The sequence below is a fragment of the Panulirus ornatus genome, chromosome 5, assembly GCF_036320965.1.
Source record: "Panulirus ornatus isolate Po-2019 chromosome 5, ASM3632096v1, whole genome shotgun sequence".
Classification (NCBI taxonomy): domain Eukaryota; kingdom Metazoa; phylum Arthropoda; class Malacostraca; order Decapoda; family Palinuridae; genus Panulirus; species Panulirus ornatus.
Window position 1 is genome coordinate 41,367,500 of NC_092228.1, and position 25,708 is coordinate 41,393,207.

A 25,708-nucleotide genomic window follows, 5' to 3' on the forward strand; every position below is an offset into this window, starting at 1 on the left:
ATATATATATATATATATATATATATATATATATATATATATATATATATATAAATAGTTTAGTGACTAAGGTGTTTGTTGTGTTTTGAATATTCGAGAATATCTCATACCTAAGATGTATATTACGACGCAGGCGTAATGCATTTATATAAGAAAATGTGTTTTATGGTGATAAATGGTACAGATTAACATAGCACGTAAGTACATTAATTTGAAAACCAAGGGAAATAATGATTAATAATTAGTTTTAGTTACGCATGAAACGTTTTCTGTTATGCTCGCTATTGGCATCATAGAAAACGATGTCTTAATCAGCGGTAACTCAAGACTAATAGCAAAGCCTTTATTAAATTATTTTTTTTTTAACCATTACTCATCTAGGGAATGAAAGGAGTGGATAGGGATAGAATTTAATTGTTTGACTAATTTACTGGATGTATATACATATATTTTTCTAAGCTCTCACGAAGTTACAGGTGTATGAAAATTTAAGTTTGTTTACCACGTGGCCATTTTAAGCGCATCATATGTAAACATTTCCAATTTGATTGTCATATAATTGTAATTATTTATATGACATCTGGTATATAAACCCTCAGATCTTGTTCATTTGTCTATGATTAGAGTATGATGATTAGGGTATTTATATATCTCAATGTTTATGATTAGAGTATGATTATTAGGGTATTTATATATCTCAATGTTTATGATTAGAATATGAATATTAGGGTATACGACCCTTGACCACGACGGTACGACCCTTGACCACGACGGTATACGACCCCTTGGGCACGAAGGTATACGACCCTTGACCACGACGGTACGACCCTTGACCACGACGGTATACGACCCCTTGGGCACGAAGGTATACGACCCTTGACCACGACGGTATACGACCCTTGACCACGACGGTATACGACCCTTGACCACGACGGTACGACCCTTGACCACGACGGTATACGACCCCTTGGGCACGAAGGTATACGACTCTTGACCACGACGGTATACGACCCTTGACCACGACGGTACGACCCTTGACCACGACGGTATACGACCCTTGACCATGACGGTATACTACCCTTGACCACGACGGTATACGACCCTTGACCACGACGGTATACGACCCTTGACCACGACGGTATACGACCCTTGACCACGACGGTATACGACCCTTGACCACGACGGTATACGACCCTTGAACACGACGGTATACGACCCTTGACCACGACGGTATACGACCCCTTGACCACGACGGTATACGACCCTTGACCACGACGGTATACGACCCCTTGACCACGACGGTATACGACCCTTGACCACGACGGTATACGACCCTTGACCACGACGGTATACGACCCTTGACCACGACGGTACACGACCCTTGACCACGATGGTATACGACCCTTGACCACGATGGTACACGACCCTTGACCACGATGGTATACGACCCTTGACCACGACGGTATACGACCCTTGACCACGACGGTATACGACCCTTGACCACGACGGTATACGACCCTTGACCACGACACCCCCCGGGAGATGTTTTGCTCCCTGGGGGGAGACGGGAGAGCCAGCTCGAGTCTCGGGTGTATATGAATGTATATTATCTCTCACTTTGCCAATGTTGCCGCTGCTCACTCTTTGAGAAATTAGTAACTTAAGGTTTCTTTCCCCCCGCACCCCATGTTCTTTACACGCCGAACATCCGTTTTCTACTTTGGTTTATGGGCATAGGAGGGGGGGAAAGGAAAGGGAAGAGGGAGTGTGGGGTGGTGTTATTTTAATGAGTATATATAATTATGAACCATATATATATATATATATATATATATATATATATATATATATATATACACGTGTTATATAATTTTTTTTTTTTTTTTTTTTTTATACTTTGTCGCTGTCTCCCGCGTTTGCGAGGTAGCGCAAGGAAACAGACGAAAGAAATGGCCCAACCCCCCCCCCCCCCCATACACATGTACATACACACGTCCACACACGCAAATATACATACCTACACAGCTTTCCATGGTTTACCCCAGACGCTTCACATGCCTTGCTTCAATCCACTGACAGCACGTCAACCCCTGTATACCACATGACTCCAATTCACTCTATTTCTTGCCCTCCTTTCACCCTCCTGCATGTTCAGGCCCCGATCACACAAAATCTTTTTCACTCCATCTTTCCACCTCCAATTTGGTCTCCCTCTTCTCCTCGTTCCCTCCACCTCCGACACATATATCCTCTTGGTCAATCTCTCCTCACTCATTCTCTCCATGTGCCCAAACCATTTCAAAACACCCTCTTCTGCTCTCTCAACCACGCTCTTTTTATTTCCACACATCTCTCTCACCCTTACGTTACTTACTCGATCAAACCACCTCACACCACACATTGTCCTCAAACATCTCATTTCCAGCACATCCATCCTCCTGCGCACATCTCTATCCATAGCCCACGCCTCGCAACCATACAACATTGTTGGAACCACTATTCCCTCAAACATACCCATTTTTGCTTTCCGAGATAATGTTCTCGACTTCCACACATTTTTCAAGGCTCCCAAAATTTTCGCCCCCTCCCCCACCCTATGATCCACTTCCGCTTCCATGGTTCCATCCGCTGACAGATCCACTCCCAAATATCTAAAACACTTCACTTCCTCCAGTTTTTCTCCATTCAAACTCACCTCCCAATTGACTTGACCCTCACCCCTACTGTACCTAATAACCTTGCTCTTATTCACATTTACTCTCAACTTTCTTCTTCCACACACTTTACCAAACTCAGTCACCAGCTTCTGCAGTTTCTCACATGAATCAGCCACCAGCGCTGTATCATCAGCGAACAACAACTGACTCACTTCCCAAGCTCTCTCATCCCCAACAGACTTCATACTTGCCCCTCTTTCCAGGACTCTTGCATTTACCTCCCTTACAACCCCATCCATAAACAAATTAAACAACCATGGAGACATCACACACCCCTGCCGCAAACCTACATTCACTGAGAACCAATCACTTTCCTCTCTTCCTACACGTACACATGCCTTACATCCTCGATAAAAACTTTTCACTGCTTCTAACAACTTGCCTCCCACACCATATATTCTTAATACCTTCCACAGAGCATCTCTATCAACTCTATCATATGCCTTCTCCAGATCCATAAATGCTACATACAAATCCATTTGCTTTTCTAAGTATTTCTCACATACATTCTTCAAAGCGAACACCTGATCCACACATCCTCCACCACTTCTGAAACCACACTGCTCTTCCCCAATCTGATGCTCTGTACAAGCCTTCACCCTCTCAATCAATACTCTCCCATACAATTTACCAGGAATACTCAACAAACTTATACCTCTGTAATTTGAGCACTCACTCTTATCCCCTTTGCCTTTGTACAATGGCACTATGCACGCATTCCGCCAATCCTCAGGCACCTCACCATGAGTCATACATACATATACATATACATATTCATATATAGTTTTCATAAATCTATATACATTACTTGTCTTAGGTAAGACACTGAAAGGGTTAAATAAATAGAAAAATATACATTACTTTAAATCTTACATTATATTTAGAATTTTTTTTCCCCAAAAAGAAGGAACAGAGAAGGTGTCCAAGTGAGGATATTCCTCTCTAAGTCTCAGTCCTCTGTTCTCAACGCTACCTCGCTAACGCGGGAAATGGCGAATATGTATGAAAAAAAATATATCTATATTCTCTAACATGTTTCGTGAAGATTACAGTGTATCCACTGCTTCCCATTTTTTATATTTCCTCTTCCTTGTGGTTGTTACGTCATTATTGATATAAAGTTATTTATATTTATTTCCAGTGTTGACACTTTCGCATTTGACCTACATTTTCACATGTACCACAACGTCTGGTGCTAACACCACACAGTTAGAACACACACATATACCACCACACAGTGCGGTGCTGTGTGAAGATGAACGCGCCGGGATCGGAACGTCATATACGGAAGAAAACGGGCCGCGTGGTGGTGGCGTTGCAGTACAGAAGATGGGGGGTTCGAGGGTGAACAGGCCGTTTTCTGTAAGGTTCACGTCGCTTATGTGAATATCGACCACCCGGCCGTTATCTGTCGGGTAGATGACCTGGGAATATTGGTAGATGACCTGGAATATTGGTAGATGACCTCGAATACTCGTAGATGACCTCGAATACTGGTAGATGACCTCGAATACTGGTAGATGACCTCGAATATTAGTAGATGTGTGGGTTGAGGACTCTGGGTGTGAAAGGGTCGTATAGTGGACATTGATAAACACGTGTGTGTGTGTGTGTGTGTGTGTATCTACGGTACACGGTACACGCGCCCGTGTGTGTACCGTAGTGTGTACCGCGCGGGGCAAAGTAGCTTGGCAGGGGTGCGTGCACAGAAGGGGGCCATGTGTGTGTGTGTGTGTGTGTGTGTGTGTGTGTGTGTGTGTGTGTGTGTGGGGCGCTGCTGGTGCGCTGCCTGGGGTTTCAAGGTCATGCTCCCCCCCCCACTCTCCTCTCCCCACACCCTGGTCTCCCCACGTGTGTGGGGAGAGGAGGGATAGTGTGGCAGTGGTGTGCCAAAGCCGGGCATCTACAGTGCCTGTCTGGTACCTGGTGTGTGTGTGTATACACACTCACACTCGCTCTCGCACTCACTCACTCGCACTCACTCGCTCGCGCACTCGTGTCTTCTCCTGTGTGTCCTCTCCTCCTCTTCCTCTTCCTCAAGGTCCACCTCCTCCTCAGACGAGGGTTTGGCATCGAAGTGTGTGTGTGTGGCCATCTCGAGGGGGAAGGTATATCCACACACACACGTGTGTCCCCCTCCTCCTCCACCTCGTCCTCGACCTCCACCTCGTCCTCCACCTCCTCCTCCACCGAGGGATAAGTGTACGTGTGAACCATCGAGGGGGAGGATGTGTCCCCTCCCCCCCACGGTCGTCCAGGGACGTGTGGTCGTCCCTAGACGACCCGCGCGCCAGTGACCGGGAAGTGAAGTGGTTGGTTGTACGACCAAGGCGTGTGCGTCGACGACCAAGGCGTGTGCGTCGACGACCAAGGCGTGGCGTTGCGTGGTCGTGGTGGTCGTAGTGACTTGAAGAGGGGGGGAGTTGAGGGAGGGGGGGACTGTGTGTGTGGGATGGTGGTCGTGTGGTGTGGGATGGGTGGGGACTGCGTCGTCTTGTGATGGAGACGCCCCGAGTCGTACGACCAGCTGGTCCGGCGCAGTCGCACGCCCAGCTCTTCGGCCAGCTGGAGGTCGTCCTCGACCCCGTCCTCCCGAGATCCCTCCCAGTCTCGTCCTCGACGACCCCGTCCTCGACCTCGTGGTCCTGGGGGGGGTCCGCCCCGACCCTCCCCGGGGCGCAGGCCCCCGCGGGGCATGACGGAGGAGGGGGGGAAGACCACCACGACCCCCCCATCACCATGCCCCCCCCGGCCTCGTCCTCGACGTGGCCCGGCGAGACCGAGACGTCCCTCCGCCACAACATGGACGACTTCGAGGACGTCATCTCGCGCATGGAGACCATGAGTGGTCCGGGCTCCCCCATCATCACCATCACCACGGACCACCAACCTCCTCCAACAACAACCCATCACCAACAACAACAGCATCTCCAACAACAGCAGCATCTCCAACAACAACAGCAGCAGCATCTCCAACACGACGCCTATCGCCAACATCAACAGAGCCTGCACCGGTTGAGGCTCAGCCCACAACGCCACCATCACCAGCAGCGCCTCCACCACCATCTCCACCACCACTACGAGCAGGACCTCCAACAACACCTCCAGCAGCAGCACCTCCACCAGCGGATACAGCAGCACCACCTCATGCAACAACAACAACAACAACAACAACAACAACAGTGCCCCTCTGAGTTCGGGCGCGACCCATACCTCTCCCCCCACGCCTCAGCCCACGCCTCCGCCCACGCCTCGCCTCAGATCTCGCCGACCAGCACCACGCCTCCGCCCACGCCCACGCCCCAGGTGATGGTGGCTGGAGGCGTGGAAAACGGAGGGGGGGAGGAGGACCCCCCTGGGCAGAGGGGCAGGGTCATGGGGCTACCCCCCCTGGCGTGAGTACCCCCCCTGATACTACACCCCCCTGATACTACACCCCCTGATACTACACCCCCCTGATACTACACCCCCTGATACTACACCCCCCTGATACTACACCCCTGATACTACACCCCTGATACTACACCCCCCTGATACTACACCCCCTGATACTACACCCCCCTGATACTACACCCCCCTGATACTACACCCCCTGATACTACACACCTCCTGATACTACACCCCCTGATACTACACCCCCTGATACTACACACCTCCTGATACTACACCCCCCTGATACTACACCCCCTGATACTACACCCCCTGATACTACACCCCCTGATACTACACACCCTGATACTACACACCCTGATACTACACACCTCCTGATACTACACACCTCCTGATACTACACCCCCCTGATACTACACCCCCCTGATACTACACCCCCCTGATACTACACCCCCCTGATACTACACCCCCCCTGATACTACACCCCCCTGATACTACACTCCTGATATTACACCCCTGATACTACACCCCCTTATACTACACCCCTGATACTATACCCCTGATACTATACCCCTGATACTACACCCCCCTGATACTACACCCCCCTGATACTACACCCCTGATACTACACCCCCTGATACTACACCCCCCTGATACTACACCCTTTATACTACACCCCTGATACTGCACCCCTGATACTACACTCCTGATACTACACCCCCTTATACTACACCCCCTGATACTACACGTCCTGATACTACACCCGATACTACCCCCCCATATTACACCCCTGATACTGGGCACCTTATATTACACCCCTGATACTACACCCCCTGATACTACAACCCCTAATACACTGCCCCCCTGATACTACACCAGATACTGCACCCCTTATACTACACCCCTTATACTACACCCCTTATACTGCACCCCTGATATTACACTCCTGATACTACACCCCTTATACTGCACTCCTGATACTACACCCCTGATACTATATCCCTTACACTTTACCCCTTTTCATTAAACCCTTTATACTCGACCCCTTGCGTGAGTACCACCCCTTACCCTGTACCCCTTACACTACGCCCCTTATACTGCACCCCTTACACTACACCCCTCATACCATACCATTGTCCAGTTCCCACCCACTCCCGTAGCTCCTGTACTGTGTGTCCAGTACACCCATCCCTATCATGGTGGACCCCACCCCACCCCAACACCCACCACCCCTACACAGTCCCCCCCCCCCACTCCATCACCACAACACCCCATCCATCCATCACCACTACACACACCCCATCCATCAATCACCACTACACACACCCCATCCATCCATCACCACTACACACACACCCCATCCATCCATCACCACTACACACACCCCATCCATCCATCACCACAACACACACCCCATCCATCCATCACCACTACACACACCCCATCCATCAATCACCACTACACACACACCCCATCCATCCATCACCACTACGCACACACCCCATCCATCCATCACCACTACACACACCCCATCACCACCATCCATCACCACTACACACACTCCACACCCCATCCATCACCACTACACACTCCACACCCCATCCATCACCACTACACACTCCACACCCCATCCATCACCACTACACACTCCACACCCCATCCATCACCACTACACACTCCACACACCATCCATCACCACTACACACTCCACACCCCATCCATCACCACTAACCCCCACTCCCCACCATCCATCACCACTAACCCCATCCATCACCACTACACACTCAACACCCCATCCATCACCACTACGCACACACCCCATCCATCCATCACCACTACACACCCACCCATCACCACCATCCATCACCACTACACACTCCACACCCCATCCATCACCACTACACACACACACACACACACACACACACACACACACACACACACACACACACACACACCCCATCCAATAAACCCCTTGAACCAATTACAGGAACGGCAAAGTTACCGAGTCTCTCTTATTTTGCCGTCGCGTTCGTAGATCTGATGTTTACATAATGTTTATGTGGAAGATCTGTATCCACTGCGAGGCCAGCGGGACCTATTACTCAGCACTAACCCAACCAATGTATATATATATATATATATATATATATATATATATATATATATATATATATATATATATATTCCTATGAGTCCATGGGGTAAAATGAAACATGATAAGTTGCCAAGTGCACTTTCGTGTCATAATCACATCATCAGGGAGAGAAATATATATATATATATATATATATATATATATATATATATATATATATATATATATATATATATATAATATATAATATATAATATATATATATATATATATATATATATATATAGAGAGAGAGAGAGAGAGAGAGAGAGAGAGAGAGAGAGAGAGAGAGAGATTCCTATGAGTCCACTTTGGGGAAAATGAAACACGAAAAGTTGCCAAGTGCACTTTCGTGTCATAATCACATCATCATCAGGGGAGACACAAGAGAGAAATATAACAGTCAGTTGATATACAACGAAGAGACGAAGCTACGACGCCATTTTGGTACAGTATATATATATATAGCCAGTTTATGAGGAGCTGAAAGAAAATGGGTCGTGTTGGCTCGAACCACTGGGTAATTCATAAGGGGTATATACAGTGGGACTTTAAGTAGGGGGGGTCACAAAGAAGTTTGAGAACTTCCCCTTCCTTTCAGAAAGGGTCAAATTTGCGCGATAGACATAGATAGATAGCGAGGGTCATACATAGAGGATATAGAGAATGTATTGTGGAAGGCGAGAGCTTTGTATTGTATTATACAGCGTATTGTATCATACAGTAGGAGCGTGTATGGTGTAAAATTCTCATCTTGGAACTACAAGAGAGAGAATAGGTTTACCATCGTTCGATCGTAGGATGTTAACATGCCAATTGACGGTGTTAACGACCCTGGTAGTTGAGAGTCGTTAAATTGACGGCTTTAATGACCATGGTAGTTGAGAGTCGTTAAAATTGACGGCCTTAACGACCCTGGTAGTTGAGAGTCGTTAAATTGACGGTCATAACGACCATGGTAGTTGAGAGTCGTTAAAATTGACGGCCTTAACGACTCTGGTAGTTGAGAGTCGTTCAAAGGACGAGCTAACCAACCAGCCAACCAAGCAACCAACCACCCACCGTCCGTTTTCTACGACTAGACAGTCCGGAAGACCCGTGGAAACAAGGAGATTCCCCCCCCTCCCTCCCTCCTCCCCCCCTCTCTCACAAGAGCCAGGCCGCGGGTGTGGGCAACAAACCCCCCCCCCCCCCCCCCCCCCCCCCCCCCCCCCCCCCCCGCTGTTTCCTGGCATCGCTTCGAGCACGCCTTCCGGAAATGCTTTCCCCCCCACCCCCACCCCCACCTCACCCCCCCCCCTCAAACCCCAACCCTTCCCCCCAACACCCCACACCCCCCCCCTCACCACAACCCCCCCCCTCACCCACACCCCCCCAGTGGTCACAGAAAAACTAAGGCAAGTCTTGGGAGGGTAAGTCAGCCTCGTACACCCCCCTGCCGCCGCCCCCCTGACCCCCCCCCCCGGCCAACCCCAAAACATACCCCCAACCAATAAAACAACCCCCAATGGAAAGCAAAAAAAAACCAACCCACAACCCCCCGGGGCAAGGGCCCTTCCCCCCCCTCCCGGGACAAATCATCAACCCAATGGGGTTTGGTAAACCGATTAAGGGGCCCCGGTTTTTAAAGGGACCAAAAGAAAAGGGAGACCTTTCCCGCCAAAAACCCCCCCCCCCAAGCCACCGTTGGCTTCACCCCCCCCCCACTACTACTCCCCCACCTACACCCCCCCCACTTTTAAGGCCCCCATCCCCCAACCCCCCCCACCACATCGTTCGCTTGAACGTATGTGAAACAGAACAAAAGGGGGAGGGTGGGGTTTTGGGGGTTTGGGTTTTGCTTACACGAAATTTACCATCGGGAAGCTCTGGAAGATTTGTAAAAACAGGAAGGGGGATGGAAAACTGTGCCCCAAAACGTATAAACTCTACATAAGGAGTTTAGAAAGGGTCATTCAAAAACTTAGCCTAACTTACTTTGGTAGAAAAGGTCATTCAACATAGCCTAACTTAGCTTTGGTAAAAGGGGTCATTCTAATTTAAAGCCTAACTTAGCTTTGGTAGGAAAGGTCATTCTAACTTACCTAACTTAGCTTTGGCTGTACTGACTTTATTTACCTTAGGGTCACCCAGCTTAACCTAACTTACTTCATAGTTACGTGTGTTTTAGGGAAGCCAAAACAACCAAACCTAACTTGGGCAAACCTAACTTAACCTAAAACCTAATCTAACTTGTGTATAGCCCAGCAGCTTAACCTAACTTGGGGTGAACTTGACTACCAAAACTAAGTTAGTGAAGGTTTTAAAGCACAACCAGACTTTGACCAGACTAACTTATAACCTAACTTAGGCTTGAATAACTTAACAACACGTAGAGCAACAGCTTCACAAACAAGGGAGGAAATGACCAATTTTAACAGCCGAACTACTTAACAGCCCAACTGCCCGTTAGGACATGATAACAACATGTTATAAGGGAGGAGTTGTGAGCAGTAATGGTGGTTGTGACAGATGGACCACGTCTTGTCAAGTTAAATCCCCCACACTCGTACGAGCCATAACAACTTAGATGGGATGTATATAGTAGGTGTGATGTATATAGAAGGGGTGTGTGTGATGTATATAGAAAGGGAGTGGGTGGGGTGTGTGTGTGATGTGTATAGAAGGGCTGTGGGTGGGGTGTGTGTGATGTATATAGAAAGGAGGTGGGTGAGGGTAACATAGATGGGATGTATATAGGAGGTGTGATGTATATAGAAGGGGTGTGGGTGAGGGGTATGTGTGATGTATATAGAAAGGGAGTGGGTGGGGGTGTGTGATGTGTATAGAAGGGCTGTGGGTGGGGTGTGTGTGATGTATATAGAAAGGGGGTGGGTGTGGGTGTGATGTGTATAGAAAAGGGTGTGGCTGGGGTGTGTGTGATGTATATAGAAAGGAGGTGGGTGGGGGTGTCATGTATATAGAAAAGGGTGTGGGTGGGGGTTGTGTGATGTGTATAGAAGGGGTTTGGGGCGGTGGTGTGATGTATATAGAAGGGGGTGAGGGGTGTGTGTGTGATGTATATAGACGGGGGTGAGGGGTGTGTGTGTGTGTGTGTGATGATATAGACGGAGTGGAGGGGTGGGGTTGTATAATACAGGCCAGTGCCACCTTACAGCAGTTTGGAGCCAGAAATGTTGTGATGGAGAATACTGGTTGTGTTTATGATATATAACCTTGGACGACAGACTCCAATTCCTGCCAGGAAACCGCTTGTTCACAATGGGTCCGCCTGGCCCGTGACGGAACGTAGCGCAGGCAAAAAGCCCGCAAATATATATATATATATAAAATTTTTTATAAATATATATATATATATATATATAAAATAATATGTTTGTGTGGGGTGGGTATGTGTATCAAAGGGGTGCGTTCATATAGCACTTTGCGACAAAGTATAAAAAAAAAAAAAAAAAATATAATATTTTTTTTTTTTTTTTTTTTTTTTATTCTTTGTCCCCTGTCCTCCCGCGTTTGCCCAGGTAGCGCAAGGAAACAGAGAAAAAATGGCCCAACCCCCCCCCCCCATACACATTACATACACACGTCCACACACGCAAATATACATACCTTTCACAGCTTTCCATGGTTTACCCCAGACGCTTTACATGCCTTGATTCAATCCCACCCGACAGCACGTCCAAACCCCTGTATACACTTTGCTCCAATTCACTCTATTCCTTGCCCTCCTTTCACCCTCCTGCATTTTTTTTCAGGCCCCGATCCAAAACAAAATCTTTTTCATCCATCATCTTTCTCACCTCCAATTTGGTCTCCCTCTCTCCTCGTTCCCTCCACCTTTCCCACACATATACCTTTTTGGTCAATCTTTCCTCACTCATTCCTCTCCATGTGCCCAAACATTTCAAAACACCCTCTTCTGCTCTCTCAATCCACGCTCTTTTATTTCCACCAAAAAACATCTCTCTTACCCTTACGTTACTTAAATCGATCAAACCACCTCACACCACACATTTTCCTCAAACATCTCATTTCCAGCACAAACCCTCCCTCCCCGCGCACAACTCTATCCAAAAAGGGCCCCCGCCTCGCAACCATACAACATTGGGTTTAACCAACCCTTCCCTCAAACATACCCATTTTTGCTTTCCGAGATAATTTCTCGACTTCCACACAATTTTCAAAGGGTCCCAAAATTTTCGCCCCCTCCCCCACCCTATGATCCACTTCCGCTTCCATGGTTCCATCCGCTCCAATCCACTCCCAATATCTAAAAAAACTTTACTTCCTCCCGTTTTTTTCCATTTCAAACTTTACCTCCCAATTGACTTACCCTCAACCCTACGACCTAATAACCTTGCTTTTATTCACATTTTACTCTTAACTTTCTTTTTTCAACACACTTTACCAAACCCCAGTCACCAGCTTCTGCATTTTTCTCACATGAATCACCACCACCCCGTATCATCACGAAAAAACACTGCTCCCCCAAGCTCTCTCATCCCCAACAGTTTTTCAATTTGCCCTCTTTCCAGGACTCTTGCTTTTAAAACCTCCCTAAAAAACCCCCATCCATAAACAAATTAAACAACCATGGAGACACACACACCCCGGGCCGCAAACCTACATTCACTGAGAACCAAATCACTTTCCTCTCTTCCTACACGACACATGCCATACCCCCGATAAAAACTTTTAAAACTGTTCTAACAACTGCCTCCCACACCATTATCTTAATACCTTCCACAGAGCATCTCTATCACCTATCATATCCTTCCCAATCCATAAATGCTACAAAAAATCCTTTTGCTTTTCTAAGTATTTCTCACATACATTCTTCAAAGCAAACACCTGATCCACACATCCTCTACCACTTCTAAAACCCCGCCTCCCCTTTCCCCCAAATCGATGCTCTGAACATCCCTTCACCCCTCAATCAAAAACCTCCCATATATTTTTCCCGGGAAACTCAACAAATTTATCCCTTTCTTTTAAATTTGAGCACTCACTCTTATCCCCTTTCCCTTTTTGTACAAGGGCACTATAAAAACGATTCCCCCAAATTTCCTCGGGCACTCCCATGAGTCTACATACATTAAAAAACCTTACCAACCAGTCAACAATCAGTAAACCCCCTTTTTTAAAAAATTCCACTGCGATACCATCCAAACCTCTCCCTTGCCGCTTTCACTTTCGAAAAGTTTTTAATTTTACCCCCTTCTCTGTTTACCAATCATTTTCCCTAACCCTCTCACTTTGCAACACCACCTCGCCCAAAAACCCCCTATATCTCCAAATCTGTCATCAGCACATTCAAAAAACCTTCAAAATATCTACCATCTCCTTCTCAAAAACACCACACTGTTACCCACCTCCCCATTACCGCCCTTCACTGAAGTTCCCATTTGCTCCCTTGTCTTACGAAACCCTATTTCCCTCCTTCCAGAACACCCTTTTTATTCTCCCAAAATTTACTGAAGTCTCTCACCCCAACTCTCATTTGCCCTTTTTTTAAAACCTTGCACCTTTCCTTGACCCCTGTCTTTTCTTTTATACTTCTCCCACTCATTGTTTTTTTTTTCCCTGCAAAAATCGCCCCAAAGGGCCTCTCTCTTCTCTTTCACTAATACCTTACTTTTTCAATCCCACCACTCCTACCCTTCTAAACGGGCCCACCTCCCACCTCTCATCCCAGCATCTTTTGCGCAACCATCACTAATCCCAAATACATCCCCTTTTCCCCCCCACAAACCCTTACTTCATTTTTCTCAAACCTTTTTTCCTTCGTACACAGTCCTCCTGGTACTTCCCCACACGGTCTCCTCCCAAGCTTACTTACTCTCACCAACCTTTTTTTTTCTTTTTTCTACCCCCAAAATTCAAAAAACCTCACTGAAAACCCCTCAAGTTCACCTTCCTCCACAAATAAGCAAATCCCCCCTTGCACCCCGCAATTAACATCCAAAAAGCTCTCTTGGCCCTTTTCCTTCCTAAACCCTTACCCCCTTCAAAAAAAAACTTATGTATATCCGCTTTTAAACCAGATATATATTATAATATATATATATATATATAATAATATATATAAATTATATATAATATATATATATATATATATATGATGTAGTGAAGATGCAGAAAACCTGTTAAACAAAATCAAAAATGATTTGTTAGGGGGAAAGAAAAATAATAAAATCCATGACAGTTTTTTTAAGGAAAACGGTTGCTCCCGTTTTTCTTTTTTTAAATAACACAACAAAGATCTTACCCCACGGGTTTGGGGTATAATTTTTGTGAAGAAAGTTTTTTATAACTTTTTAGTTATGATGTTGATGCTTAAAACATACCGCATCTTCCCATTCTCTCGTGTTCCACTTACGCCCAGCCCTTCAAACCTTTTGTCGTTCCCTCTGATGTATCCAAATGCTCGTTAGGAAATGCCCCGTGGGTTTATAGTGGGTTTGGGGAGTTCCCGGATGAAGGGTGCAGGCGTTTGGGGTCGCTGCCTGCCAGTTGTGTAACGAGTTAAATTTAGCGTTCAAATTGGCAAGGTCAACCAGGACACTGTAGAACTCTTGATAATATTGCTGCTGATATATTATATATAATATATATATAATATAATATATATAAAAATATTTATATATAATATATATATTATATATAAAGTATTTCCAAGGTCCACCGGGGGGGGGGGAAATGAAACACGATGAGTTTCCCTAGTGCACTTTCGTGTCATAATCACATCTTTAAAGGAGACACAAGGGGGAGAAAATAACAGTCACTTTAAAACCCATGGCGCGTAGCTTCGTCTCTTCGTTGTAATATCAACTGACTGTTATATTTCCCCTCTTGTGTCTCCCCTGATGATTTTATTATGACGCGAAAGGCACTTGGAAACCCTTATCGTGTTTCATTTTCCCCCTAATTTGGATTTCCCATAAATATATAAATATATATATATAATATATAAAATATATATATATATATATATATATATTAATATTATATATATAATAATCGACTAAATTTATTGAAAATTTATTTACACCGTTTCTTTAATATTTTAAGGTTTGTTTGGAAACGATTGAAAGTCTTCCTTCCAAAACACATGAATTGTAATAACACACACACACACACACACAACCACACACACACATACACACACACTCACACATACACCATTTTTCGTTTAAAACTCAAAAGAAAGGAAGATGTTGGTAAAAGAAAATGGCCAGAGAAGGGGTTTATTTGTTTTAATGGGTTTCGAAATTTGAAATGATGGAAATTTATTTTTTGCGTGGAGTTGACCCTTAGATACTAATGGTCTATGACCAGGTTTCTGCTGGAGGACAGTATACATGGGAAGGACGATAACACAAGACCCTGATGGTCTTTTACCAGTTATCTGCTGGAGGACAGTATACATGGGAAGGACATATAACACAAGACCCGGATGGTCTAATGCCAGTTTTTCTGCTGGAGGACAGTAAACAGGGGAAAGGACAGATAACACAAGACCCTGATGGTCTATGACCAGGTTACTGCTGGAGGAACAGTATACATGGAGAGGACAGATAACAACAAGGACCCTGATGGTCTAGACCGGGTTTATCTGCTGGAGGACAGTAATACATGTGAAGGACAGAAACACAAGACCCTGATGGTCCTATGACCAGGTTATCTGCTGAGGACAGAACATGGAGGACAGATAACACAAACCCTGATGGTCTAGCCATTTATCTGCTGGAGGACATATACATGGAAAGCCCGATAACACAAGACCCTGATGGTCTATGACCAGGTTATCTGCTGGGACATATACATGGGAAGGACAGATAACCAAGGACCCTGAAGGGACTATGACCAGGTTATTGCTGGGGACAGACGGGAAGGACAGATAACACAAACCATGATGGCTATGACCAGGTTATCTGCTGGAACGGGGTTTCCATCCTTCGTCCCTCCCCCATAAGAGGAGAGAGACGGTGAAGGAAAGACGAGAAAAAGGAAGAGAAAAAAACTATGTGGGTGGGTAAGCAGTAAGGCCCATGTGAAGGGGATTTGGGGTACACGCCTTGACAACACTGGAGTACGGGGGTGCCAAGGTATTCCCCCTAGTTTAACTCTCTCCTCCTCTCTCCCCCTTCTCCCCTCTCCCCTTCCCCCCACTTCCCCTCTTTCTCTCTCTCTCTCACCCCTCTTCTCCTCCCCTTTTTATCTATCAAACTACCCTATCTATGTGCCCCTTTTTACCCAAACACCCTATCTAACACTTTATTTTTTATATCTATCTATCTATCCACCCTCTCTCTCTCTCTCCCCTCTCTCATCTCTCGTTCACTCTCTCTCTCCTCCCCTCTTTTTCGTCTTTCATTGAAAAGAGAATTGCTTTAGTGCCCCCATCCATTGTTCTTCGTCCCCATCCGCTACAGCAAAACACATCACGTGGGACTTTTCCTTCCGAAGAACATAACATTGGGGCGAAGAGAACGGGAATAGGCCGTCATAGAAAACTGGAGCGGGTCGACACGTTAAGGGTTAATATTAAGTAAACAAAGAGGTGGAATATGTCGCCCCTGCGATTTAATTCTAAGGAAAAGATTTTTATATATATATAAACAAAATTTATATAAAAAGAAATAATAGGGAAAAAATAATTGTGGAAAAATTTAAAGCAATGTGGACTTTTTCTAGGTGTCAGGGTTCCCAAAAATTAGTAAAACCCGTGACGTGATGATGTGTGTGTTCGCATTGTACCCCAAAGACCCTGCCCACCCCCTTCTCCCAGCTTGACCTGGCGCTGTCATGCGCGCGCGCGCACCCCCCACACCCTCTGACTTGTCATTCAAGCTTAATCCGTACCCCAAAGCTTGACACTTTGTCATGCCAAAGCTTAGTCTGACATTGGACTGCATTTAACCAATTCCCCCTAAGCTTATTTTCTTCGTGAAGTTTACCTGGCTTTAAGCTGTGGCAATGCTTCTAAGCTGGATTTTCATGGGTATTGCCTCAGCTTGAGCTGAATATTAAACATCATGAAAGCTTTAAGCATATCCTGGGAAAGGATTTTATAATTATTTATTGTAATTTGTCGCCGTCTCCCGCGTTAGCGGGGGTTACGCAAAAACGACGAAAGAATGGCACAAAACCCCACACACACACACACACACACATATATATATATATATATTTTATAAAATATATATTATATATAAATATATATATGATAGATAGATAGAATTGTATCTCCCCTTTTTTGTGATTATTACACAAAGTGCACTTGGGAACTTTTCGTGTTTCTTTTTTCCCCCCAAGTGGACTTTTTAATTTTCCAAAAGAAGGAACAGAGAATTGGGCAGGTGAGGATATTTCCTCAAAGGCCCATTCCTGTTCTTTTAAAGCAACCCTTCGCTAACGCGGGAAATGCGAATAGTTTAAAAGAAAAAAAAGAAAAGTATAAAAATATATATATATATATATAATTTAAAAATATAATATATATATATATATATATAAATTTAAATAATGCCTTGTAACGCGACATTTATACGAAATTTTTCCCCTTTTTAAAAAAGAAAAATATAAAAGCGGCCAAAAATATATAAACGTATATTGAACCAAAATAATTAAATTTTAATAAAGCTGCTTTATATTTTAGCTAGGCTTCTAGAAAAACGCCTCATATATTTTCGTTAATTTGAAAAAAAGGAAAGGAAAATACTAGGCTTTAAAAAAAAAAAAGCCACTATAGAGCTAGGCCTCTAGAAAAAGGCTCTATATATTTCGAAAAATTTAAATGAGAGGAAATGCTAAGGCTTTTAAAAAACGCCTCAAAAGAGCTGGCATTTAAAAAAAACGCCACTATAAGCTTGGCTTCTAAAGAATAACGTTGGCTGTATAGAGCTAGGTTTCTAGAAAAAATCCCACATATATTTTCTAATTTAAAATAAGGAGAGAGAAATTTTTTTTACTCATATTTTAGTTTATTATTATTATTATTATTATTATTATTATTATTTTAAATTGTTTTTCCCTCTCGTGTGAAGCGAGGGCCAAGTGTCATACTTATATATATACGACTGCTGTCTACAAACAACATAGCTTAACCTAGCCGAGGGGAGTGGCGTGTAGCCTAGCTTAACTCTAGCCGAGGCGGGTGGGTGTAGCCTAGCTTAACCTAGCCGAGGCGGGGTGGCGTGTACCTACTTAACCTAGCCGAGGGGGGGTGGCGAGTACCCTAGCTTAACCTACCCGATCGGGGGTGGCATGAAAGCCTAGCTTAACCTCCCCGGCGGGTGGCTTGTAGCCTAGGTAACTGCCGAGTGGGTTTGGCGTGTAGCCTAGCTTAACCTAGCCGAGGGGGGGTGGCGTGTGGCCTAGTTACCTAGCCGATGCTAGCTGTAGTCAACCCAAACTTAGCTTTTAGCTCGGGCCCGGGTTTAGGCAATTTTTGGCTCGGTTTTAATGCTGTTTGGTCCAGCTTAATAGCTTTAGCTGTGGTTCCCTAGGATAGCCAAAACCTAACCTAGCCTTTGTTTAAATGGACCCTTTAGATAGCCTAACCTAGCCTTAAGCTGATGAGGCTGGATAAGTCCTCACCTAACCTAGCCTTTGCTGATGGAGGCTAGGATAGCCTAACCTAACACTAGCCTTAGCTGATGGAGGCTAGGATAGCCTAACCAAACCCTAGCCTTAGCAGTTTAGGCTAGGATATTTTCACCAAACCTAGCCTTTAGCTGCGGGAGGCTAGGCTAGCCTAACCTAACCTACCTTAGCTGATGGAGATTTAGGAAAGCCTAACCAAACCCTACCTTAGCTGATGGAGGCTAGGCTAGCCTAACCTAACCTAGCCTTAGCTAAATGGGGGCTAGGATAGTCCTCACCAACCTAGCCTTAGCTGAGGGAGCCTAGGATGGCCTAACCTAACCTAGCCTTAGCTGATGGAGTTTGGGAAAAGCCTAACCCTTTAACCTAGCCTTTAAAGCGATGGAGGCTAGATAACCTAACCTAGCCTTAGCTGATGGAGACTAGGATAGCCTAAACCTAACTAGTCCTTAGCTGATGGAGGCAGATATGCTCACCTAACCTAGGCCTTAGCTATGGAGGCTAGGATATCTCACCTAACCTACCCTTAGCTGATGAGGCAGGATACCTAACCTAACCTAGCAGGCAAAGCTTTTTTTCCCAAACAAAAACCTAACCTAGCCGGGGCCCCGAAACAGTTTAACATAGCATGTCCAGTTTAACCCAGCTAAGGCGGGTTTGAAAGTTGTTTGAGCAATTTTCATCCCCATGGAACACGACGGTACCCCCCTTGTCCGACAACGGTACGACGCTGTACGACAACGGGACGACCCTTTACCCCGGTACGACCCTGTAAAGTAACGGGAAAGACCTGTACGCAACGGTACGACCCTGTACCACCGGTACGATGGACCCACAAACGGTACGACCGCCCGTACAAGGGGACAACAGTGGTACGACGCTGTACCACAACGGTAACGAGACCTCCGACTCGTACGACGGTCGTACCCTACCAGTGTTACAAGGGTCGTACTTAAACCGCCGTACACCCCACCCCCCCCCCCCTCTCCAGGTCGTACATCCGTGCACAAGGGTCGTTCACAAAGGGGAAAGGGGTGTGACCGGAAGGCAACGACCGTGTGGGTGCGTCACAAACCCCGCCATTACTGAGCCACAATTTTTTGGGCCCGGGAAGGGAAAAGGCGGCCGCTTACACACCTCCTAGGACACACACACAAACCCCACCTCAACTTATATTACCCCCTTTTCAACCTCCTTTATTCAAGCCCCCCTATTATAAATTATAATGAATTAAAAATATAGATTTTGAGATGATTTGATAATATGGGTTTTTATTTAGGAGAAACGGGGGGGAATTTTTCGTAAATAAGGACTGGGGTTGGGAGAGGCGCTGGGAAAACTAGTTCCTCCGCCGCCGCCCGCCCCCCGCGCGCGCGCGCCAGCCATGTTAAATGGCAACCGCGCGGAAATCTTCTTCAAAAGCCAAAAACAACCTGCCAAACCTGGCTCTCTCCCCTCTCCCCTTCTCTCGACTCTTCCCCTCTCTCTCTTCCTCTTCCTCTCTCCTCTCTCCTCTTCTCTCTCCTCCCTCCCCCCCCCCACCCCCCACCCTTTCTAAAAAACCCCACGAAGCCCGTCAGAACTCGTTAAATTTTTTGGGCCCTTTGGGCGAACGCAATGAGAATCCCCCCCCTAAAGTTAACTCTCCTCTCTCTCTCTCTCTAAACTCTCTATCTCCCCCTCCTCCCCTCCCCTTCTCTCTCTCTCTGGGGCCAAATGAATGTTTTTATTTATTCCTCTTTTCCCCCAACGTGTTATTAAATTTTTCGTGGTTTTTGTTTTTTGTTTTTTTGTTTCCTTTTGTCTTAAGCAACATGGGCGCCATTGGGGGGACTGGCTCCAACCCCTTGTTAAGGGGGGGGCCGGGGAAAGATCCCCGAATTTATTATTATTATATTATTATTATTTTTTATTTTTAAATTATTATTATTATTATTATTATTTATTACATTATTATATTTTTATTGTTATTAATTTTTGACTCGAGCTTGAAGTTGGGTCAAAAAAAATGGGAGGGGGGGGGAAGACCAGAAAAGGGGGAAAGGGGGGGGGCAAGACAAAAAAAAAAAAAACAATAAAGAAAATGGGGTAAGGAAAAGGGGGTTGTGATTTGTATTGGGTTAGTACCCGGGTCGGTTTAAGGGGGGGGGGAGGGGGGGTGTCGTTCTAAGGAAGCCATACCGTCGTGCTAAAGGGGTTAATGAGGGGAAGGGTGGGGGAAAGGGAAAGGGGGATGGTTGAAGAGGGGGGGAAGGAGGTGGGCATATGTGTGTTTGGTAAGTTTTTGAAAGGGCCCTTTGCGCCTGGTAGGTACCCGGGGCGAGGGCGCTACCACGCCCAGACGGTAACGGCGTCCGGAAATATAAGACGAGTTTGTCCCTGCCACACACACACACACACACACACACACACACACACATATATGGTCAATCTCGTAGGGTTTTTTATAAGGATTTTCGGCCCTATACCAGTTCCTCTCTCCTGACGTGTGTGTATAATATTATATATATATAATATAAATATAAATAAAATATATAAGGTTATTGGGTACAGTGGGGTTGGGGTCAATCAATGGAGGTGATTTAATGGGAAAAACGGAGGAATGAAGTTTTTTAAAGATATCTGGGTTTGGTCGGCAGCGGATGGAACCAGGGAAGCAAAGGGGATCATGGGTGGGGGAGGGGGCAAAATTTTGGGGGGCCTTGAAAAATTGTGGAAGTCGAGAACATTACTGAAAAGCAAAAATGGATGTTTGAAGGAATAGGGGTTTCCCAACAATGTTTGTATTTTTGCGGGGGCGTGCATGATAGAGTTGTGCCAGGGGGGATGAGTGCTGGAAATGAGATGTTTTAGGGCAATGTGGGTGTGAGGTGGTTTGATCGAGTGAGTAACGTAAAAAGGGGAGAGAATGTGGTGAAAAAAAAAGCCCGGGGGAAAAGAGCATAAGAGGGGGGTTTTTTTTAAGTGTTTGGGCAAAGGAGAGAAGAATGAGGAAAATTGACCAAAGATTTTATGTTCGGAGTGGAGGGGAAAAAGGAGAAGAGGAGACCAAATTGGAGGTGGAAAGATGGAGGAAAAAGATTTTTTTGGGGATCGGGGCCCGAACAGCGGGGGGGTGAAAGGAGGGCAAGGGAAAAAAGTGAATTGGAGCGATGGGTATAAAACCCGGGGTTTACGTGGGTGTCAGTGGATTGGGAAACAAGGGATGTGAAAGGGGGTCGGGGTAAACCATGAAAGCTTTTAGGTTGATATTTCGTGTGTGGGGCGTATGTATATACATGTGGGATGGGGGGGTTGGGCCATTTCCTTTTTGTCTGTTTTTCCCTTTCGCTACCCCCCGCAAAAGCGGGAACAGCGAAAGTAAAAATAAAAAAAAAAGATAAAAAATATATATATTTATTTTATATAATATATATATATAAATATTTTATATAATATATATACAACGACCCAGCTTACGACCCAACATACCGACAAAATCGAAAGCGACGAACCCAACATACGACCTAACGTAAGACCCAACGTAACGACCCAACGTACGACCCAACATACGACCCAACGTACGAAAAAAACCCAAAAAACACCCAACATTCACCCAACGTACGACTCAGCGTACAACCCAAAAGTACCCACTCAACATACGACCCAGCGTAAAGAGAAAACGTACGACCCCAACGGTGCCCCAGCGTACACCCCAAAATATTTATGTGTGTGTACTGCATGACTTCATCATATAAATTTCATTGTAGTTACGTAGATATGTTTTAGGGTCCCTTCCCCCACATATATATTACTGTAGATATGTTTAGGTCCTTCCCTACATATATTTGTTACTGTTTGATATGTTTTTAGGGTCCTCCCCACATATAGTATTACTGTAGATATTTTTAGGGTCAGGGGAAGGGGGAATTTTAAAGGTCAAAGGGGGGGGATTTTTAAGGTCCCGGAGGGGGGTTTAAAAGGGGCAGGAGGGATTTTAAGTCCCGTTTAGGGGTTTTAAAGGGTCTGAGGGGTTTTTTAAGGGTTAGGGAAGGGGGTTAAAGGTCAGGGGGGGGATTTAAGCTCAGGGGGGATTTTTAAAGGCCCGATGAGGGTTTTAAGAACCAGAAAGGGGATTTAAAGGGCTAAAGGTATTTAAGGGTCATTAAATTTAAATTTTAAAAAATTTAATCATGGAGGGGGATGGAAGAAGTTTATCAACTGCCCCCCCATATATATATATATATATATAATTAATATTATATATAATAATATATATAATATATATATATAATAATATTCCCCATGAGTCCACTTTGGGGAAAATGAAACACGAAAAGTTGCCAAGTGCACTTTCGTGTCATAATCACATCATCATCAGGGGAGACACAAGAGAGAAATATAACAGTCAGTTGATATACAACGAAGAGACGAAGCTACGACGCCATTTTGGTACAGTATATATATATATAGCCAGTTTATGAGGAGCTGAAAGAAAATGGGTCGTGTTGGCTCGAACCACTGGGTAATTCATAAGGGGTATATACAGTGGGACTTTAAGTAGGGGGGGTCACAAAGAAGTTTGAGAACTTCCCCTTCCTTTCAGAAAGGGTCAAATTTGCGCGATAGACATAGATAGATAGCGAGGGTCATACATAGAGGATATAGAGAATGTATTGTGGAAGGCGAGAGCTTTGTATTGTATTATACAGCGTATTGTATCATACAGTAGGAGCGTGTATGGTGTAAAATTCTCATCTTGGAACTACAAGAGAGAGAATAGGTTTACCATCGTTCGATCGTAGGATGTTAACATGCCAATTGACGGTGTTAACGACCCTGGTAGTTGAGAGTCGTTAAATTGACGGCTTTAATGACCATGGTAGTTGAGAGTCGTTAAAATTGACGGCCTTAACGACCCTGGTAGTTGAGAGTCGTTAAATTGACGGTCATAACGACCATGGTAGTTGAGAGTCGTTAAAATTGACGGCCTTAACGACTCTGGTAGTTGAGAGTCGTTCAAAGGACGAGCTAACCAACCAGCCAACCAAGCAACCAACCACCCACCGTCCGTTTTCTACGACTAGACAGTCCGGAAGACTCCGTGGAAGACAAGGAGATTCCCCCCCCCCTCCCTCCCTCCCCTCCCCCCCTCTCTCACAAGAGCCAGGCCGGCGGCTGTGGGCAACAACCCCCCCCCTCCCCCCCCCGCTCACCCCCCCCCCCCCCCCGCTGTTTCCTGGCATCGCTTCGAGCACGCCTTCCGGAACTGCTTTCCCCCCCACCCCCACCCCCACCTCACCCCCCCACCTCACCCTAACCCTTCCCCCCAACACCCCACACCCCCCCCTCACCCACACCCCCCCCCTCACCCACACCCCCCCAGTGAGTCACAGAAAACTAGGCCAAGTCTTGGCAGGGTAAGTCAGCCTCGTACACCCCCTGCCGCCGCCCCCCCCTGACCCCCCCCAAGCCACCGTTGGCTTCTACCCCCCCCCCCACTACTACTACCCCACCTACACCCCCCCACTTTTAAGGCCCCCATCCCCCAACCCCCCACCACAGTCGTTCGCTTGAACGTATGTGTAAACAGAACAGAAACGGCGAGGGTGGGGTGTGGGTTGGTTGCTTACACGTATTTACCATCGGGAAGCTTCTGGAAGATGTTGTAATACAGGAAGGTGGGATGGTATCTGTGTCCAAAACGTATCAACTCTACCATAAGGAGACTTAGAAAGGGTCATTCTAACTTAGCCTAACTTAGCTTTGGTAGAAAGGGTCATTCTAACTTAGCCTAACTTAGCTTTGGTAGAAGGGTCATTCTAACTTAGCCTAACTTAGCTTTGGTAGAAAAGGTCATTCTAACTTAGCCTAACTTAGCTTTGGCTGTACTGACTTTATTTACCTTAGGGTCACCCAGCTTAACCTAACTTACTTCATAGTTACGTGTGTTTTAGGGAAGCCAAAACAACCAAACCTAACTTGGGCAAACCTAACTTAACCTAAAACCTAATCTAACTTGTGTATAGCCCAGCAGCTTAACCTAACTTGGGGTGAACTTGACTACCAAAACTAAGTTAGTGAAGGTTTTAAAGCACAACCAGACTTTGACCAGACTAACTTATAACCTAACTTAGGCTTGAATAACTTAACAACACGTAGAGCAACAGCTTCACAAACAAGGGAGGAAATGACCAATTTTAACAGCCGAACTACTTAACAGCCCAACTGCCCGTTAGGACATGATAACAACATGTTATAAGGGAGGAGTTGTGAGCAGTAATGGTGGTTGTGACAGATGGACCACGTCTTGTCAAGTTAAATCCCCCACACTCGTACGAGCCATAACAACTTAGATGGGATGTATATAGTAGGTGTGATGTATATAGAAGGGGTGTGTGTGATGTATATAGAAAGGGAGTGGGTGGGGTGTGTGTGTGATGTGTATAGAAGGGCTGTGGGTGGGGTGTGTGTGATGTATATAGAAAGGAGGTGGGTGAGGGTAACATAGATGGGATGTATATAGGAGGTGTGATGTATATAGAAGGGGTGTGGGTGAGGGGTATGTGTGATGTATATAGAAAGGGAGTGGGTGGGGGTGTGTGATGTGTATAGAAGGGCTGTGGGTGGGGTGTGTGTGATGTATATAGAAAGGGGGTGGGTGTGGGTGTGATGTGTATAGAAAAGGGTGTGGCTGGGGTGTGTGTGATGTATATAGAAAGGAGGTGGGTGGGGGTGTCATGTATATAGAAAAGGGTGTGGGTGGGGGTTGTGTGATGTGTATAGAAGGGGTTTGGGGCGGTGGTGTGATGTATATAGAAGGGGGTGAGGGGTGTGTGTGTGATGTATATAGACGGGGGTGAGGGGTGTGTGTGTG

At 45.8% G+C, this 25,708-nt stretch overlaps 1 protein-coding gene across 4 annotated transcripts in view; it reads left to right on the plus strand.

Moving 5' to 3' along the window:
• Nucleotides 1-25,708, plus strand: part of LOC139748724 (microphthalmia-associated transcription factor-like) — a 232,105-nt gene that overhangs the window by 30,480 nt on the left and 175,917 nt on the right. Inside the window, exon 1 of one of the 4 annotated variants that reach the window (XM_071662090.1) lies at nt 4,595-6,112. The exons of 1 other annotated variant lie outside the window; for it this stretch is intronic. In XM_071662090.1, the coding sequence (XP_071518191.1) occupies nt 5,217-6,112 (896 nt within the window). In that variant the 5' untranslated portion in view covers nt 4,595-5,216. Of the gene's footprint in view, nt 1-4,594; nt 6,113-25,708 lie in introns of those variants that run through there. 2 more of the 4 variants (XM_071662089.1, XM_071662091.1) reach the window with 2 other exon arrangements.